This window comes from Cydia fagiglandana, chromosome 4 (assembly GCF_963556715.1).
Source record: "Cydia fagiglandana chromosome 4, ilCydFagi1.1, whole genome shotgun sequence".
Lineage (NCBI taxonomy): Eukaryota > Metazoa > Arthropoda > Insecta > Lepidoptera > Tortricidae > Cydia > Cydia fagiglandana.
Window position 1 is genome coordinate 9,796,401 of NC_085935.1, and position 17,740 is coordinate 9,814,140.

At 38.2% G+C, this 17,740-nt stretch overlaps 4 protein-coding genes and 1 long non-coding RNA gene across 6 annotated transcripts in view; 3 read left to right on the forward strand and 2 right to left on the reverse strand.

Annotated features, from left to right (window-relative positions):
* LOC134663659 (uncharacterized) overlaps positions 1 to 17,740 on the forward strand; it is an 87,805-nt gene that overhangs the window by 15,538 nt on the left and 54,527 nt on the right. The gene's annotated exons all lie outside the window — the stretch shown is intronic.
* Positions 6,292 to 8,140, forward strand: LOC134663628 (dnaJ homolog subfamily A member 2-like). The gene is made up of 2 exons (XM_063520045.1): positions 6,292 to 6,453; positions 6,572 to 8,140. Exons 1-2 carry the CDS (start codon positions 6,385 to 6,387, stop codon positions 7,718 to 7,720), a joined length of 1,218 nt encoding a protein of 405 aa, XP_063376115.1. The 5' UTR covers positions 6,292 to 6,384; the 3' UTR covers positions 7,721 to 8,140.
* Positions 8,131 to 10,364, reverse strand: LOC134663629 (transcription termination factor, mitochondrial). Of its 2 annotated transcripts, XM_063520047.1 has the most exons (6): positions 10,077 to 10,344; positions 9,789 to 9,970; positions 9,613 to 9,709; positions 9,371 to 9,524; positions 8,981 to 9,131; positions 8,131 to 8,602 (listed from the first exon to the last, which is right to left on the reverse strand). In XM_063520047.1, the coding sequence occupies exons 1-6, from the start codon at positions 10,291 to 10,293 to the stop codon at positions 8,375 to 8,377; spliced, it is 1,029 nt and encodes a 342-aa protein (XP_063376117.1). In that variant the 5' UTR covers positions 10,294 to 10,344; the 3' UTR covers positions 8,131 to 8,374. The 2 variants fall into 2 exon arrangements, with proteins under 2 accessions (XP_063376117.1, XP_063376118.1); XM_063520048.1 differs by lacking the exon at positions 9,789 to 9,970 and having other exon boundaries at positions 10,077 to 10,364.
* Positions 10,974 to 15,400, reverse strand: LOC134663627 (U2 small nuclear ribonucleoprotein auxiliary factor 35 kDa subunit-related protein 2). Its single transcript, XM_063520044.1, has 8 exons — positions 15,162 to 15,400; positions 14,924 to 14,997; positions 14,504 to 14,724; positions 13,616 to 13,879; positions 13,283 to 13,459; positions 11,936 to 12,101; positions 11,569 to 11,683; positions 10,974 to 11,209 (listed from the first exon to the last, which is right to left on the reverse strand). The coding sequence occupies exons 1-8, from the start codon at positions 15,188 to 15,190 to the stop codon at positions 11,008 to 11,010; spliced, it is 1,248 nt and encodes a 415-aa protein (XP_063376114.1). The 5' UTR covers positions 15,191 to 15,400; the 3' UTR covers positions 10,974 to 11,007.
* On the forward strand, positions 15,674 to 17,538 carry LOC134664131 (uncharacterized). The gene is made up of 4 exons (XM_063520723.1): positions 15,674 to 15,985; positions 16,070 to 16,267; positions 16,495 to 16,601; positions 17,361 to 17,538. The coding sequence occupies exons 1-4, from the start codon at positions 15,787 to 15,789 to the stop codon at positions 17,505 to 17,507; spliced, it is 651 nt and encodes a 216-aa protein (XP_063376793.1). The 5' UTR covers positions 15,674 to 15,786; the 3' UTR covers positions 17,508 to 17,538.

Sequence of the window (17,740 nt, forward strand, 5' to 3'; positions counted from 1 at the left end):
TTAAGTCAAAGCAACCCATTAGATTTTTTACTCTCGTGTTGCACATATTTGTGCAACATTTTGTTAATTATTGACGAGATATTTTTTTCAACTAAGTAGAGCGACCCTGACTTTTTAAGAGCTTCAGGCTAGGTGTGTCTACATAGCACTTGCGAAATAAGATAACTACCTAGTGCATCATTATGTATTGTCAAATGCATATGCGCTTCTTCAAGGCAACATTTGAGAGTAACTAGGTTTACGATGCACTTTGTGTGGTTAGGGAATGACATTTGTATACAATGTTAAACCACTGTTAAACGTAAGTTGTTTCTTCACCGAAGATGCACGAATTATTCTTTATAGTTTACAGTTTCTTTATAGTTTCTCAAAATCTAGCGGTTAGCGGTTCAAATACATAGTAGGTACATTGTGCAATAATGGAGGTATGATGGCCAACATTATTATCAAGAGTCGATAGAAGTTTTTAAAATATAATTTTTAAGAAAAAAAAACCGACATCCATGGGTGCCGATGAAAGATTATTGTAGATGATACACTATGTAGAAAAGGGGGTAAAACCACCCACTTTTCTACTAGCATTTCGCTTCTGTATAATGGCTGGGCCAACGCCGGCCACTCCAAGGGACGCAGCCATGCGGTAGAATGAGATAGCAATATCACTTGCTCCCTCTAACGCATAAATGCGTCCCTTGGAGTGGCCGGCGTTGGCCCATCGTGAAGAGGAGCCATGAGGGTCGTAGTTCTAGCCTAACCTAACCCACTCCTCAGATAGCAGTTCGGTTCTGTGCGGATCGCAGTTCGAACCTAATCAAACCCACTTTTCAAGTAGCATTTCGTTTCTGTAAGGCTCGCAGTTCTAACCTAACCTAATCCTTGTTCGGTTCTGTGAGGATCGCAGTTCAAACCTAACCTAACCCACTTAATGGCGCATGCCGTGCGGTGTACGCGGGTTTAAGCGGGAGGGGCTAGTAAGATTGGCATCATCGTACTTTATACCTACATTAATTTTATGGTAGGTAATCATAGTTGTTTATTTAGTTAAGGTATCATAGTGGTTTTCTGGGTCAAGGTCCGGGTCCGAGTCCGGGTCCGAGTCCGGGTCCGAGTCCGGGTCCGAGTCCGGGTCCGTGTCCGGGTCCGAGACCGGGTCCGAGTCCGGATCCGAGTCCGGTTCCGAGTCCGGGTCCGAACCGGATCCGGGTATGAGTCCGAGTCCGGGTCCCAGTCCAAGTCAAAATCGAAATTCGTAATCACCAAACGTGTTCCATGTGTCATTGAAGAGTTCTGTTATGGTCATCATCAGCAGTTCCACTTCATCAAATGCAACAGTTTTTAATGAAAGTGCTTGATTTCCTGATGTAAATACAAAAATCTCTATACGCATGCCTTTAAGATTTGAGGAGTTCCCTTGATTCCTCATGGATCCCATCATCAGAACTCGAGCTTGACAAAAATGTGGCTTAAAAACTTAACTTGCTTAACAAACATAACGACGAGGACAAATCGCCAACCGTGAACTATGCGTCGTTGAAGAGTTCTGATCTGATCATCATCAGCAGTTCCACTTCATCAAATGCAACAGTTTTTAATGAAAATGCTTGATTTTCTGATGTAAATACAAACATCTCTATACGCATGCCTTTAAGATTTGAGGAGTTCCCTTGATTCCTCATGGATCCCATCATCAGAACTCGAGCTTGACAAAAATGTGGCTTAAAAACTTAACTTGCTTAACAAACATAACGAAGAGGACAAATCGCCAACCGTGAACTATGCGTCGTTAAAGAGTTCCGTTCTGATCATCATCAGCAGTTCCACTTCATCAAATGTCACTTTTTTGGGTGTATATGCTTGATTTGTTGATAAAAACCCAAAAATCACTATATGTATGCCTTTAAGATTTGAGGAGTTCCCTCGATTCCTCATGGATTCCATCATCAGAACTGGGTTTTGACAAAAACGGGACCAATCTGTATGCATATACATTCAATCAAAAAAAGAATTTTCAAAATCGATCTAGTAATGACGGAGATATGGAGTAACAAACATAAAAAAAAATAAAAATAAAATAAAAAAAACATACAACCGAATTGATAACCTCCTTCTTTGAGATTTGGAAGTCGGTTAAAAACTAATATATAGCTTGTTTTTAAATGTCTGACATATGACCTACTTCATTCTTGGTTCGTATGATTCAGTGGCATACTTAATTCAAAATATTTCAAAATACTTTAACTCCCTAGAAAGTATAATAGGATATTACTTCCGCTAAAACTGCGTCACTGATGCGTGATATACCATGGAACAGTGTTGGCCGAAACGTTAATGCAATTGAATATTCTTGACCATTAACCAGTACAAATTGAACCGGCAACTGTAACCGTCCGTTACCCCTTACGGTTTAATTTGTACTGGTTAATGGTCAATTGCAATTAAAGTTGCTAACACACTACCGCACCGCACCAAGGTCATTGTGGGACGCACCCATAAGTAAACGGGAGAAAGCGATATCTCTTTCTCCCCCTTACTTATGGGTGTGTCCCACAATGACCTTGGTGCGGTGCGATAGTGTGTTAGCTACTTAACGTTCGGCCAGCACTGCCATGGAAATACCACGCTTTATAAGAAAGTATGATGCAAACACGTTTATCAGTAAATTAGGAAATAATATGTTGCCAGGTTCTATATATCTATAAAATCTATTTTGACACTAACTTGGAATCTGACCTGTAACCTCTTGCAAGATGAAGCAAGTAGCGTGCGATAAGTATTTGACTTTAATTAATGACATGTGGTGAGTGGTGACCTGACCGATAACCGTCCGCTAACTATGTGTGAATACTTAGGGATATTATAGTGATTTTGTTACCATGGAGATACCAAAGGGACGTCCTAGGATAGATATTCGGCCTTGTCTAGTACCGTCGTAAGTAGGCGTCACAAACCCGGATTCACCGAAATCGAAAAAAACCGGCTAAACCGGGTTTACAGGCAATTGCAAAAACCGGGTTTTCACTTTGACAAAACCGGCTTTTTCGAGTTTTTCGATTTTACAGTTTTACACTATTTTGAAGAGCAAATTTATAAAAAATTCATTACACGCACTAATTGTATAACTAAACAGGTTTTTAGTCTCCAACGTTATAACTATTTGCGCAGTTTTGCAGATAGGCTGCTTAGGTGCTCCTTGAAATTGAGGCTTCAATCCAGAATGCTTCGGAGATATTTAGGAAGAAAGTTGTGTCGGCGAAGATTGCCCCTGAATTTTACCCTCAGCTCTTTGTTGGCCAGTTTGTTACACAGGTGAAAGCAGGACACCTCGGTCTGGAAGTACTGGGACTCAAACGCCATCGAGAGAAATAGTCATCTCTAATAGATCCAGGTCCTTTTCCAGGGTATTTTGTCCCATTTCCTAGCTGTCTTCTTGTATCACATACAAGGGCCAGGTCATCAGTGTAAGTAAACTTCCGCGAGATGGTGTTAGACAAAATACGACTATGCGATCGGTATTTTCAGACCTATGACAACTAATACTAGGCGGTATTGAGAGTGTTGAAAATCCGCTAGCATGTACCGCTCGGCAGCCACTGAGGTACCTAACTATTGCTCTCGTGAAGACTAGGTCCGGGTCATGGTCACTGCTCCATCGCTCTGATTTGAACGTTCTTTTTCCTTTCCAACGGCTAAAACGGTGTTGTTCCTATCTGCCCAGTGCATGATCGCCTCCCCGTTGGCGTCAGATTTCCTAAATCCCCAGATGGTATTGTGTATATGTTGTGGAAGATTTAATATTAAAGCATTGATCCTAAAAATACCTACTTCCTTATTTTACAAATTATACGTAAAATCGAAATAAAAAAAAGCGCTGGTGGCCTAGCGGTAAGAGCGTGCGACTTACAATCCGGAGGTCGCGGGTTCGAGTGTGTACTGTCTCTTCCGAAAATCGTTTTTTCCGGATTGATATTTTTACCACTCTCGGAAGAGACAGTACACACTCGCGGGTTCAAACCCCGGCTCGAACCAATGAGTTTTTCGGAACTTATGTACGAAATATCATTTGATATTTGCCAGTCGCTTTTCGGTGAAGGAAAACATCGTGAGGAAACCGGACTAATCCCAATAAGACCTAGTTTCCCCTCTGGGTTGGAATGGAAGGTCAGATGGCAGTCGCTTTCGTAAAAACTAGTGCCTACGTCAAATCATGGGATTAGTTGACAAGCGGACCCCAGGCTCCCATGAGCCGTGGCAAAATGCCGGGATAACACCACGAAGAAGATACGTAAAATCAAAATCACCGAAAAAACCGGAAACCCGGTTTTGCTGTTTCACAAAAACCGATAAACCGGTTTTCTAAAATCCGCACGGTTTTGTGACCCCTAGTCGTAAGTACACATAAAAGGGTCTGAGTGTCTGAGGGCCTACCGCGAACCACGTTCGACGTGTTGCCTCCCTGTCACACTTACGTACGAGTTTACAAGTGTGACAGAGAGGCAACACGTCGTACGTGGTTCGCGGTAGGCCATCTGAAAATGGTCTCAACGCCCACTCTTACCACCACTCTTATCAAAATTAGATAAGTACCTATATGCTTATGTATATACTTACACATATTTTTTACCATGGTAGTAGGTAAGTATTAAAAATAAACTCATGGTACCATAGGCGAATAAATTGTTTTAAATCGTAAATAGTCGATGCATAATAGGTAGATATCTGCTTATGAAATATTTTAGTGGCGTTGAAAATCTTTATTCGTGGAAGTGCACCTTACCACTGTTATGGGAAAGGCACCGCTTTGTTGATACGGTACGGAGCGATACGATACGCTCGTCGCAACACGCTTTCTCGGCACCATGCCTTATACCCTTATACCCGTCATAAATATTCAGTATATTCACTCTACAGAGTCTACAGGGTCGGGTCGGGCGGTAATGCCGGTAATGCTATAGACAGCAAACCGGAACCGCCGCCATCATATCCGTAAGTACTGTAAGCAATGGGCGTGGTTTGTAATGGTCACCGTACGCGTGGGCATTATGTAACCACGGTAACGTCTTTAACAAGATCTAAAAGGGTAAACATTTCATAACTTCACTTTAAGGAGAACGAGTCTTGAATCTTTAATTATTATAATGTGGCCCACCTTCATCGATACGCCTGACAGATAAAACTAACTAAAACTATATAGATGGTCAAGCAAATCTTGTCACTAAAAAAGGCGCGAAATTCCAAATTTTCTATGAAAGCGTTAGAAGCAAAGTTAGAAACTTCTGACAAGAGATCTGATAACTTCTGGACAGTGCGAGCCTTACGAGCCCCGATGCAAATGATTTCGTCTAGTTCCGCGCAACAATTTTGTTTATTTTAATAAATTTTACACATGAACATATAATGACCCAGTAATGGGAACCATAATAGCAATGTTTAATGTAGTTTATTTTGATCGTATAACAAAATTGCATGAGACTTGCTGAAAAAAAGGACTTTTCAAAAACGTTGTCCAAATCATATTGTCCTCTCTTACAGCACTGCTGCATGCATGGGCTCGAAACAAAATTGTCAGTACATTGGCAGAGCCCTATTGCTTTCCCTGGTAATAGCCCTTTTCACATATGTTGTAATCCTACCCCTAAAAAAAATAAAAAATCTTTTTTTTTCTTTCAGTACAAACGGTATTTCTTGTACCTATTTGGATTTAGTTATTGCAGAGTATTACCATATAAAATTAAATTACATTAGTATAAGCATTAAATATTAGTAATTTTTAAACAAAAACATTATTTTTGAACAAACGCGAGAACCTCAAAAAATGGGGTCACCTGACGAAAACATATGCATCGGGGCTCGTATACATAGTTTCGTCTTGACAACATTTTACATGAAAATGATTTCGTGGGATATTTATGTTCAGGAACATATATTTTCTTTCATAAAATAGGTAAAGTTGCAGATCTTGTCAGTAGAAAAAGATGGCAAATTTGAAAAATGTAGGTGCGAAGGGATATCGTCTCATAGAAAATTTGGAATTTAGCGCCTTTTTCTACTGACAAGACTTCTACTCACATTTTCACTACTGTATTCCCAATTCGGATTCCTGATACGTAGTGATTTAATTCTCTTTGTTCCTGATCAGAAACCGAACGTCTGTGGCCAGCCTTATATAACAGTTGTCAATAATTTCGATTTCTAGAGCGAGAAAGAGATCTCTCAGGCGATGCGGTGCGGTAGTGTGTTACGCTTTTTAAAAAAATAATTTGAGCTAGTCTATAGCATGTCATAGACAAGATCCTTACGTTATCTGTGTTCTGTACACCAAATCGAAAAAGTACTATAAATTAGTCTATTGGTTGCACCCTTCCTTCTTACAAAATCTGTAAAAAAATGGCTGATAATAAGTTATACGATATATTGGGTGTTTCTAGGAATGCTAGTGATGCAGAAATAAGAAGGGTAAGAATCATAAGCATACATTTATTCCTCTAACTACGTGAAATAATCTCCTTCCTGGAGCCTAACCGTAGCACGTTATACCCATTGTTCATTTTGTCATACTTACTTCATTTTGCAGAGCTACCACAAGTTGGCGAAGGAATTCCATCCCGACAAAAATCCTGCTGCAGGTGATAAATTCAAAGAAATTAGCTTTGCCTACGAAGCGTTATCTGACCCCAAGAAAAGACAAACGTACGATAAGTATGGGCTTAAAGGTTTGCAAGAAGGTGGACAAGGTGGCGGTTTTCCCCCTGACGATATCCTGGGTCACTTTTTTGGAGACATCTTCGGCATGGGTGGAGGCAGCAGAGGCCGTCAGCGCGCTCGCGGCGAGGATACCATACATCCGTTGAAAGTGACTCTAGAGGACATGTACAATGGCAAAACAGCAAAGTTACAACTAAGTAAAAATGTGATTTGTGGCCCGTGTAAAGGCATAGGTGGAAAGCCAGGAGCTGTTGTATCTTGCAAGGACTGCCATGGACAGGGTATCAAAATTTCTTATCAACAGATAGGGCCCAACATGACTCGCCAATTTCAAACCCGTTGCCCGACATGCCAAGGACAAGGTGAAACAATTAATGAGAAGGATAAGTGTCCTAAGTGCAAAGGCAAGAAAGTCTTAAATGAGACCAAGATACTGGAAGTTCATGTAGAAAAAGGCATGCGGGAAAATCAGAAAATATACTTCAGGGGTGAAGGTGATCAGCAGCCTGACACACAACCTGGAGATGTGATAATTGTACTGCAGCAGAAAACTCATGATGTGTTTCAAAGGACGGGTGATGATCTTTTGATAAAACGTGAAATTACACTAACTGAGGCTTTGTGTGGTTTTGAGTTTGTTGTCAAGCACTTAGATGGCCGTGACTTGCTCATAAGACACTTTACTGGAGAAGTAGTTAAGCCTGGAGATCTCAAGGGAATCCAAGGCGAAGGGATGCCTCAGTTCAAAAATCCATTTGAGAAGGGGAACTTATATGTGAAGTTTGATGTTGTTTTCCCTGATAATAACTTTGCTTCGGAAGAGCAGTTAAAACAGATTGAAAGTATATTACCACCTCGACCCGCATTTGTAATGCCCACTGGTGAGGATGTGGAGGAAGTGAACTTGATGGAGTACACAGCCAACGACCGCAACCGTGGCGGCCGCGAGGAGGCGTATGCTAGTGACGATGAGGAGCATATGCATGCCGGTCCAGGAGTGCAATGTGCCCATCAGTAGTTCAATTATCCTTATGGATTTCTACACTGACCTCATGGTTTTTTTATAGGTAGTTTAATATTTCTAAACATTCTTTGTATTAGTTCCGAATGCTAGATATTATTTCATTAATGAATGCAATAATTTGTGATGTGACTAGTTGCAATTGTAAATTTTATAGTGAGTCACAATTAAATACCTATATGCTGTTTTATCACAAAGTCACATGAAATGCAATAATAAAGTAGCCTTAAATTTGTGTTAATAAAACAGGTGTTTTTTTACACTTTCATGTTATTAATAACCATACCCATTTTTATAGTTTTTGACCTGTTTAAAACGTATTAGTTAAAATATCTATACACTTTTCCTATAAGATATTCATTCCAGGGACATTATTTTGTATGGCTGAGGTAAATAATCATCATAAATTGTATACAACATGTTTTATTTCTTAATTCCTATTGACCTTCCAGTACAGAAAATAGTAATTAGTCATGAATATTCTATTCAGTATGATAAAAAAATAACAGGGATGTTTAATTCCTGTGGACTCCATTTTAGCTGGAGGTAAAGTCTGGTTTTCCATTTAAAAGCGGTTGTCATCTAGTCTACAAGCTTTCATGCTTCTCAATAATCTCAATATACATCATACAGTGCCATACTAGTTCTTATTTATAACTTATTCTCCATATGTAAGGCTTCAATTGATTCATAGTATTTTTTAAAATCTTTTCTACTTTTACAAAGAACATTAAGATTGATTTCAGTAAGTCCTAATTTACGCAACTTTTCCAACCTTTGCTTGACTGTATCAGGCGAAGCTGCTAAAACCCTAGGCTTATTAGCAATATCTTCTGGTTGAAAGCCCTCACTGATCAAGAAGTCCAAAAAATGTTTTACCTAAAAACAAAAATAACACATTAGGGAAAAACTAACTCATTTTCTTGAAGGCAAATTGTTGATAAGGGAACCTTGTAAGTTACTAGTAACACTTACAACACTTTGTATTGCAATTAGTTAAACCAATAAAAATTTCATAAATTTACAGTAAATCCTTCTGTTTTAATAAAATACAAATGTTACAATAACTATCAGAAATAATAAGAAGTTAAGAACAGAACAATGGAACAATTTAAATTATTTATAGATTTGTGTTTTTTAAGTAAGCTGTAGATGCAGGTATGGTTCCGGCCTTGGCCAGACATCTATACCATTTTATAATAAAAACACAGTTTCACTTTGCTCCAAGCCAAGCAAAGTTAAAACAAAACAACTTGCCTTTGTAACTCTGATTGTCTTAAGAGCTGGTATTCTTGTGCAAATCTCTTCAACAGCCTCAGGGGTGGTATTCAATCGGTCAGCCAAATAAATTTGTGTTGATTTATTTCTTCCAAGGATATTTTTTGTATCTTGTGATATCTTTATGTATCTGAAAGTAATTTATAAAAATACATTTGTGAATTATCTTTGATACCTAGAATTCTAATAAATAATACATAGAATTTAATAAAAAATAATAGATGATCAATAAATGGTGTAATCCCATTTGGCCCCGCTCCATGTGACCGCCACCAGCTATGAGGTGGGGACAGATAGGAATGATTCATATGAATGCATCTATTCCCATCTGGGCCCAGTGGGGACATGGGAATACACCCAATAAATTACCTATTCATAATATCCTGTTTACAACGAACCATCCAAGGGTAGAGTGTCTCAATCCCCATATCTTTTACTCTCTGTAGTCTTTCACGTATTGTCTCATGCTTATATTTAAGCACCCATAAATCTCTTAAAATTCGATCAGTAGACACACCCATTTCTATAAAGGAAAGAAATAAATATACTTAAAATAAAACTTGTAAAAACCTTAAGATATTTATCTCCTCAACATAAGTCTGAAGACTTACCTAGTAGAGTTTCCAAAGAGTTCTCCAGCCACTCAAATGACAAGCTGTACACAAAAGTTCTTTTTGCTAGGCGTTCACTTAGTTCTGATGGTGAGCACTGAAATTTAAAGTATAATTATTGAGTGTACATTAAAAGTTCACTTTGTAGAGCATAAAATGTGTTTGACAAACCATACCTTAATTTTATTGGCTATATAATATAGTCTGTTGTTACAGAAACCATTCTTGCTATCATTTTTAGTAGTTTGATAGATATGTAGTAAGGTCTTGACTGGTAATTTATAATAAGGTCTGGCATGCTCTTCTGATGTGAAATTCATTTGTGATATTAATTTTTCTTTTGAATATTCAAAATTATCTGCGAATAAAAATATATTTATGTTATTATCAGAAAATTATACACCTTTTTAGAATACCACAAAGCCGGTGAATTATAAATAGATTGAAAATGTTTCTTTGATTACCATTGTTTTCATTTTTCGTCTTTACTTCTGCTTTGGACGTAGTATTGTAAAATTGAAGCTTATTGAAATTGTTTATCAAGTTGTTGTATAACTTGTTCTCACATTTTGCTCTTGGCAACCAGGATATTTTGTGGGATCTACCGCAAGTTAACGTATTCATTTGTCTGAGTAATACAAATGAAGAAAAATATTTTCGCATTTTTAATAAATTATGCATGCACAACGATTAAAAACGTGTCATTATTTCAAATTATTATCTTTTCTAAATAATCATAGAACAGATGATTTTGACGTTTCTACATTTCAGTTGCGTTTGGAGACCTACTCATATTGCCCCAAGGAAAATCGGTTTTCACCAAAGAGGAAAATTATTCTTAGGATTATCAGCTAGAGTGCCTAGCGCAAAGTAATGCTAATTCACAGTAAATTAATGTATGTCTAGCCTTCGCCTTAAGGTGGTATTCCATCTCCACCTATTCAATTTCTTTGTCCAATGTCATTGCCTCTCACTCTCTTATCAAAGCAAAATGTGAGACGCAATACACATTGGGACAAAGTATAATAATTGTCTTACTCATTTTGTGGTTTGATATCGAGTACCTAGCGGCGCAGCATCAGTTTGACATAAATTGTATGGATGGAGGTATGGAGGTAAAGTGGTTCACAGATAGACTGGCTTGTTTGGATACTGAATAGAATGTGTGAACGGTTCTCTGTAGAGTGCCAAGGAATTAATATTGTCGTCTATTACTTCTACATCGTGTTCTCAAAGTTCTCATGTTGTGTACCTACTAATTTTTCGCGGGTTATGGGCCCAGCAGGCTTCCACTGAGGTGACTGCGATTTTACGAAATGCACGTGTTATTTTATTAGGTATAAAGTAATCGAATAAAAGATACAAAAAATTAGCATTATACACATATTTTATTAATTATTTCCTTGCTTCGGATTCTGGGCTCCGCCGTCGTGATCGCGACCTGCGTCTGCACCGTTTAGAGTCTCGTCTCCGCTCGTCCCGTCTAGATACCCGGCGGCTTCTTTCTCGGGACCGGGAACGAGAACGGCGCCTCCTGGGTATTTCGACTTCTGGCGATTCAGACCAACGCCATGATCTTGGTGGTGTTCGGCGTTTTCTAGAAAAAATGTTTGCATTGAAACCACTTTGTAAAATAAGTGAAGCAATTGAGAGCAACAACGTAATTCGCCATCAACGTTCAATTTTATTACTGTATTTATACGTAGTTTATCTATCTTTTTGAGGAAAACGTTTAAGAAAACAATCATTTTAATTTTAAGTATGTGTAGGTATAACTACACGAAGCATGATACGAACATTTTAATAGCCACACAGAGCGTGCATACGCGCGAGGCAATTTCCACGCGCATAAAACGACCAGTGTAGACGTGCCTCGTGCGCGGCGCTTCGGCTAATCACATAGAGAAACGTATTTAAAGATAATACATATAGCGTTATTTGATGAAAAAAAATCACCTTTCAGATTCTTGATTATAGCCCAAGTTAAGTGGGAATAAATTATTAGGATTTCTGAAGACGTGGAGAAAATTACATGAACGACCCTTAGGACATCGTTTTGTTGATTGAAGACCTGAAAAATAATAAACAGTCTGAATTAATTAAGGGCTTGTCAATGTCACCTACAAAATGATGAAGCTACTTAGGTTTTCTAGAGTTAGACCAAGAAAAGTCTGCAGCGGATTTGAGAGCCCACGCAGTGCTAGTGTTATTTTAAACGTCAAACTTCTATGAAATTATGACGTATAAATAACACTTGCACTGCGTGGGCTATCAAATCCGCTGCAGACTTTTCTTGGTCCGACTCTATAAAAATGTTTCTTACCACAAATCGCAGTTTTCCACGAGTTTATGCGACAAAATTGTAGCGAAAGTTGTTTTCCGGCAAACCAACGTGTGTGCAACGCGCGGTACGCAGAGACAGCGCATCGCAACTTCGCAAACTCTATGTAGGTATTACCACGAAGATGTTTTTCATAGTTATTGCATACCTGAAAAGTTCCGAAGGTTAGTTAAGACTTTTTGTTTTTCTTTATGACAAAATTGTTTGGTAGTTTATATTTACAAACCTCTGTTTCTTACGCCAAAGCTGTGATCAAATTCAAACTGTGATCAAGTTTTGTTGAAATGGAATATAGCCCCTCTGTATTGACTTAATGAGTAATTATAAGATAATTCTTAAATTATGATTCCTAGTAGACTTCCTAAAGCTATTTGTTTTATCTGCCTTTAAACTGGCTTTCACATGTTGTGTTACCCATACCCAAGTTATTAAAACTGTAGAGTACTTATACATGTATGTATAAAGTCTACAAATAGTTGTGCCTCGAATTTGATATCTCATTTCGCTTTATGTATTCGGGAGGACGTTAATCAGCTCAGTGCTTAATTTTATGTCTCTTTCTAGGTTGATAATGGTTTAAGGTCTCTGCCCACTACACCGTATCATACCATGACCGTGCTATGACCGTGTCAGGCAAAAAAAAATTCTTTGTATGAAAAAGTATGAGAGCCCACTAGCCCGTTCCGTCACCGACCATACCCGTCGCGTGCCATGCACGGACCGGCAAAAATAGTCGGCGAGGATATTTTGCCGGTGCCGAAACGCTCCGTGCATGGCACATAACGTTGCCAGAACGGTGCGTGCAGGCGGCGAAACGGTGGGCATACGGGTTTTAACCGCGTATGGTGACCGTTCTAAGCCCGTTATAAACGCGTTGCTATATTTCTTGCTCGCTCTTACCAGTCTGATAACTATTCTCTGGGTCTTTCTGACGAGTATTGCTCTCGCGAAAAAAACGCGGGTACTAAGGGGATGAAACGCGGATGCTACGGGGATTAGGCGGATGCTACGGGGATTAGGCGGATGCTACGGGGATGATGCGCGGTTACTACGGACACTAAACCCGTTATGTACAATGTGGACACGGTGTAGAGGGCATAGTAGGCCGTATCGCGTTACATTCCGTGCCTGATACGTTCATAGCACGGTCATGGTATGATACATTGTAGTGGGCAGAGACCTTTAAGCTTCATGGCTCCGTACATTATGGCCACAAAGTATGCAGTGTATGTTTGTGTACAACAAACAGCCGCAATAATTTCTGCTGATTGCACTTATTGTTTTGTAAAGGATACATCATGTTGCATCTGCAACCCAAATTATACTTACTTTGAACTGTAATATTTGTCCATGTTTTTCAAATTCTGGTAAAACATCATAGAAGAATTCTTTGAAGTCTTTATAAGTTTCACTATATTCATGTTCTAGTAAGTCATCTGTATCATAATCATTGTCTAATGCATTGTTAATGCCAATGTGAGTAAAAAAGTTGGCCGCTAGAATTATCTGTAACAAACAAAATAATAATCAACATAATAACTCTCTTATCAAACTCTCATAGACACACACTTAAAATGTTCAAATTTTTTTATTCATTAACCACTTAAGACATCTCTGCTTATAAAGTCAATTGTGCTTGGAACAACACACACTAAGACTTACCCTACTTATGCCCGGAAACTGGTGATTTCTTGAGCACTGATTACCAAACCTGCAACACCCAGTCTTAACAAAGAAAGGACAAGGCTCATGATTTGGTTTGGTTTCACTGGACACAAGTAATTCTGCAGGTGGTTCTTCTGAATCTCCAGTGAGAAATTGCTCAAGCTTTTCCATGAATGCCTGCTGTTTCCGCATATTTTCCTCTTCAATTTCCTTAAGCCTCTTTTCTTCTTCATCCTTCCTTTTCTGTTCCAGTTCTCTTTCCTGGAATGTTCCATAATAATTGTTTTAGTAAGGTGTCAAATAAAAATCATATCTATAGCAAGCCACAAAAGTGCACATTATTTATTAATTCGGTTCATAAAGTGGGAATGCACATATGCAGTTCTGTGCACAAGAGAAATACAGACAGCAAAGGCTGCGAAATTATCTGACATGATATTTGTAGAGCCATAAGAGTTAGTCACATATGTTTGAGGCCTTCAAAAAGTAACATAAGCAGGTGACTGTACCATATTATACATGGTGTGTCTGACCATGGGGCTATAAATCCAGGGCTTGATTTTACTCGCTAACCTGAGCTACTTTTAATATAATATACAGTGGCGGATTTGCAGTCTTTGCCGCCCTAGGCCCCAAGCCCTGTAGCCGCTCCCCCTTTCTCAGCACCCATCATATTGACTACATTTTGAGTTATTTCTTGTTATCATCAGCGAATTTTTTGTCACAATTTACCGCCCCTAATATCTTGCCGCCCTAGGCCCGGGCCTACTTGGCCTTAGGGCAAATCCGCCACTGATAATATAATATTTAATATTGTAATAATAGGAGGCGTCAGTGTATGGTTATTTTCAAATTATGGACAGGTTATAAAATTGTATCCATTACCATTTTTAGCTTGGCCTCCTGTTCAAGCCGTATCTGGTTTAGTTTTTCCTTTCTGCGCTGCAATTCTTCCCATTGCTTTATGGCTACCTTTTCTGCCTGAATCCATTTTTCATTCTCAACTCTATTGACAGCTTCAATTTGCTCTCTTTCAAAGAGATCTAATTCTTCTTGTTGCTTTAACCATATGTGGTAGCTACTGTGTGATGGACTCAATATGTTATCTGGATATAGAAAAATACTTATGAATTGGAGTTTTGGTACAATAATCACGAGCACTATGCCTGATTATGCACCTTTTCATAATAGCAAAAAAAACACTAAGTTATTTCGAAGATTTATGGGCCTTTGTTTATTAGTCAGGCCCTTTTGGTTGATGTGATCATGATAATTCCCAATAAACTAAAAAAAATATTTTCTTACCTCGCAACTTGGCTTTATTCTGTCTAATATGTCTTCTTCTTTCACGTTTTGCAATCTTTCTCCATTCTTTGTGGCTGTAAGTATCCAAAAAATTTACATTTCATGCCTGTTTTTTAATTTTTATTCTTCTTAAGAGCTTAAAAGTAATCAAACCACAAGTAGCTTATGAGGAAACAATTTACTTTATAAACGTTAATAATATTTTTAGGATAATAAAATAATTCAAATAGGGTCTTACCGTCCCATTGTAATGGAATAAATAATCATCTGGTAATCCTCTAAGACCGACCCATGAATATTAATAATTGCGCATAAATATTTAAGCCACGATTCAAAATGCACTTAGATATTTATTATGGAACCATTATTCTTCATGAGTTTAAGCATAAAACCGAACCGTTGAATCGCTATAGTTAAAATAAAACAAGAGAATCCAACAACGGCAAAAAATGTTTTCACAATCACAAGCATGTATGAAGCATGTGACACTGACATATGGACATAACATAACAGGTAATCAGACTGACAGAAGACGTGCGTATTTTTCTATTTCCGTAATATTTCAGAAGGTAATGCAAAGAATATAATACTCAATAAGTAAGCGCATTTATTTAGGACATTTTTTGAATAATTATTAGGTATCCTAAAACAAGAACCGCATTTATTCATTCAGATTAATAATAGTGAGTATTATATTATTTGGTTCTCACATACCTCGTGGATGCAAGTAACGTAAAAAGGAACGATTGATTTCGTGGGCGGGAACAAAGCGGAAGCCGCGCCAAGTACACATACTTATTAAAACCGAGGGTAGTTCTGAAAGTAATTGATTATTAAAATACTTATTTAGGTTTAATGCCAAAATGGAAAATAAGACAGATTTAATTAAACACTGCATTCACAACAACGACGAACGTAAACTAAGTGATTTATTAAGTACAGGTTTAGATCCTAATTACGAAGGAGGATGGCCCATTCGACTAGCAGCCCGTCTTGGAGCGTACTCTCTAGTGAAGACGCTGGTACATTATCGTGCCAACCCTCATTTGTTAGGAGATTCAGGTAAATTTGTATTTTCTTTAACGTAGTGAAAATCAAATCAAAATAAGTTCCGAGTTTGAGTGTAATCTCTTATTATGCTTGTAGGCGCATCGACATTGCAATTAGCGGTGTTTTCTGAGAAGCACTGGGATACCGATAAATGGGGATTCCTATTGTCTTGTTGCGATTCTTCTCAGTTGGCAGACGGTGCCGCAGTCGCCATCGTTTTTCATAATATACCTGCCATCAAGACTATCTTACAAACCGGACGATGCAATACTCACATTCCAACAACATTGACAGGTACGTGAGTAGGTAACTAAAGTTTAGCTCCTACTACACGGTCAGGAGGAGGGCTTACTAGGCTTCCGGACGAAGTTTCCAACCATGTTGTAGGTAAGGTAGGTAATTGTATTGCAGTCTATAAAGTACGTGTCTACGAAACCCATTGAAATTATACAAATATTTCAATAGTCAAACAGTACCCTCGGTTGTCACTGTGTAATTTCACTTATCGTATCACATTTCAGGAAAAACCGTCGAGCAGTTAGCAAAGGGATATAAGCTAGACAGTCTATTGACAACAACGCATATTACTCCGCAGTCATCGCCAAGAGTTACCAGACAAAACAGGACGGTAAGAAATAGATAAGGAACCATAAAATAAAATAGTACTTATACCGATTGCTTCTTCTTCCTCGGTCCCTCCCTGATTGGTGAGGATCGCGACCATGTGTGCTCCGTCTTTACAGTGTGATCATAAAATATAATTTTCAAATCCCTATAAAATGATACCCCAGTCGACAAGGTACCTACGTCAACTTTTCATTTTCACAATGTCTTCTAGTTGTTATCAATATTGCCATATTGCATATTTTTTATTATGACTCGGACATTACACTATTATCATGATATCGAGCCATGTGAATGTAAAGTGTGTATTTGCATTCATATATACCAATATGAATTCAAATATGTACATATACTTATTAATTACGGTACAATCTAGCAAAACCAGTTTTGCCAGTGGAGATGGGCGGTAGGTATATTTAAAAATGTACGCGGAAAGGTTCGATCTGCCATATTATGATATTGGACTTTCATGCCTTCTTCTGTAAATATATTGGTTTGAATAATGTCTGTATATACTGATCTACTTGTGACGTTGAAAAGTGCTTGTTTCTGTTCCCCTAAAATATTGTAATAAATCCGAAAGGTAGTTTTTGGAATCTCAACGCGGTTTTGTCCAAATGGTTTTCGATTTAAGGCAAATATCAAAATGTTGTCACTTGAGGAGTGTCTTTTCAAAAGGGCTTATTTTTCCATGGAAACCATACAAAAATAAGCCCTTTTGAAAAGATACTCCTCACTTATTCTTCGCTCTCTGCTGTTACAGACGAGCGCGCGAAGCGGCGCGACTCCTTCTCATCATCGGAACTTATCGCCATCCGTAGCTAGATTCTTCGACCAAACCGCCGGCCAGCCCTCCCTCACAACACAACGAAGCCCTATCCAGCTCTCATCACCTAATGCACGGGCCTAAACTTGGATTGATAACGTGATAACTAAATAAACCTCAAATAAACTGAACATAAAGACACCGCTAAATTATAGATAAATGAGCTTTGAATTAATAAGTAGTTAGTATATCAGTAATGTTTACTTTATGCTAGAGGTAGGTAATAATTACGACTACTTATTGATATAATTGATTTATCTTTGTTGAATTCAGATATGTTCTAATAAGAAAATGACAATACTTATTTGTATGACATG

Excerpts from the sequence above, each read along its gene's own strand:
- LOC134663628 (XM_063520045.1), top strand. The coding sequence starts at position 6,385 with ATGGCTGATAATAAGTTATACGATATATTGGGTGTTTCTAGGAATGCT. Across the intron at positions 6,454-6,571 it reads GTGATGCAGAAATAAGAAGG|AGCTACCACAAGTTGGCGAA; the intron begins GTAAGAATCATA and ends TTCATTTTGCAG.
- LOC134663629 (XM_063520047.1), bottom strand. The coding sequence starts at position 10,293 with ATGCATAATTTATTAAAAATGCGAAAATATTTTTCTTCATTTGTATTA. Across the intron at positions 9,525-9,612 it reads CTCTTTGGAAACTCTACTAG|AAATGGGTGTGTCTACTGAT; the intron begins GTAAGTCTTCAG and ends TTTCCTTTATAG. Across the intron at positions 9,132-9,370 it reads AAACAGGATATTATGAATAG|ATACATAAAGATATCACAAG; the intron begins GTAATTTATTGG and ends AATTACTTTCAG.
- LOC134663627 (XM_063520044.1), bottom strand. The coding sequence starts at position 15,190 with ATGATTATTTATTCCATTACAATGGGACG. Across the intron at positions 13,880-14,503 it reads AGGAGGCCAAGCTAAAAATG|GAAAGAGAACTGGAACAGAA; the intron begins GTAATGGATACA and ends GGAACATTCCAG. Across the intron at positions 13,460-13,615 it reads AGTTTCCGGGCATAAGTAGG|ATAATTCTAGCGGCCAACTT; the intron begins GTAAGTCTTAGT and ends TGTTTGTTACAG.
- LOC134664131 (XM_063520723.1), top strand. The coding sequence starts at position 15,787 with ATGGAAAATAAGACAGATTTAATTAAACACTGCATTCACAACAACGAC. Across the intron at positions 16,268-16,494 it reads CATTCCAACAACATTGACAG|GAAAAACCGTCGAGCAGTTA; the intron begins GTACGTGAGTAG and ends ATCACATTTCAG. Across the intron at positions 16,602-17,360 it reads TTACCAGACAAAACAGGACG|ACGAGCGCGCGAAGCGGCGC; the intron begins GTAAGAAATAGA and ends CTGCTGTTACAG.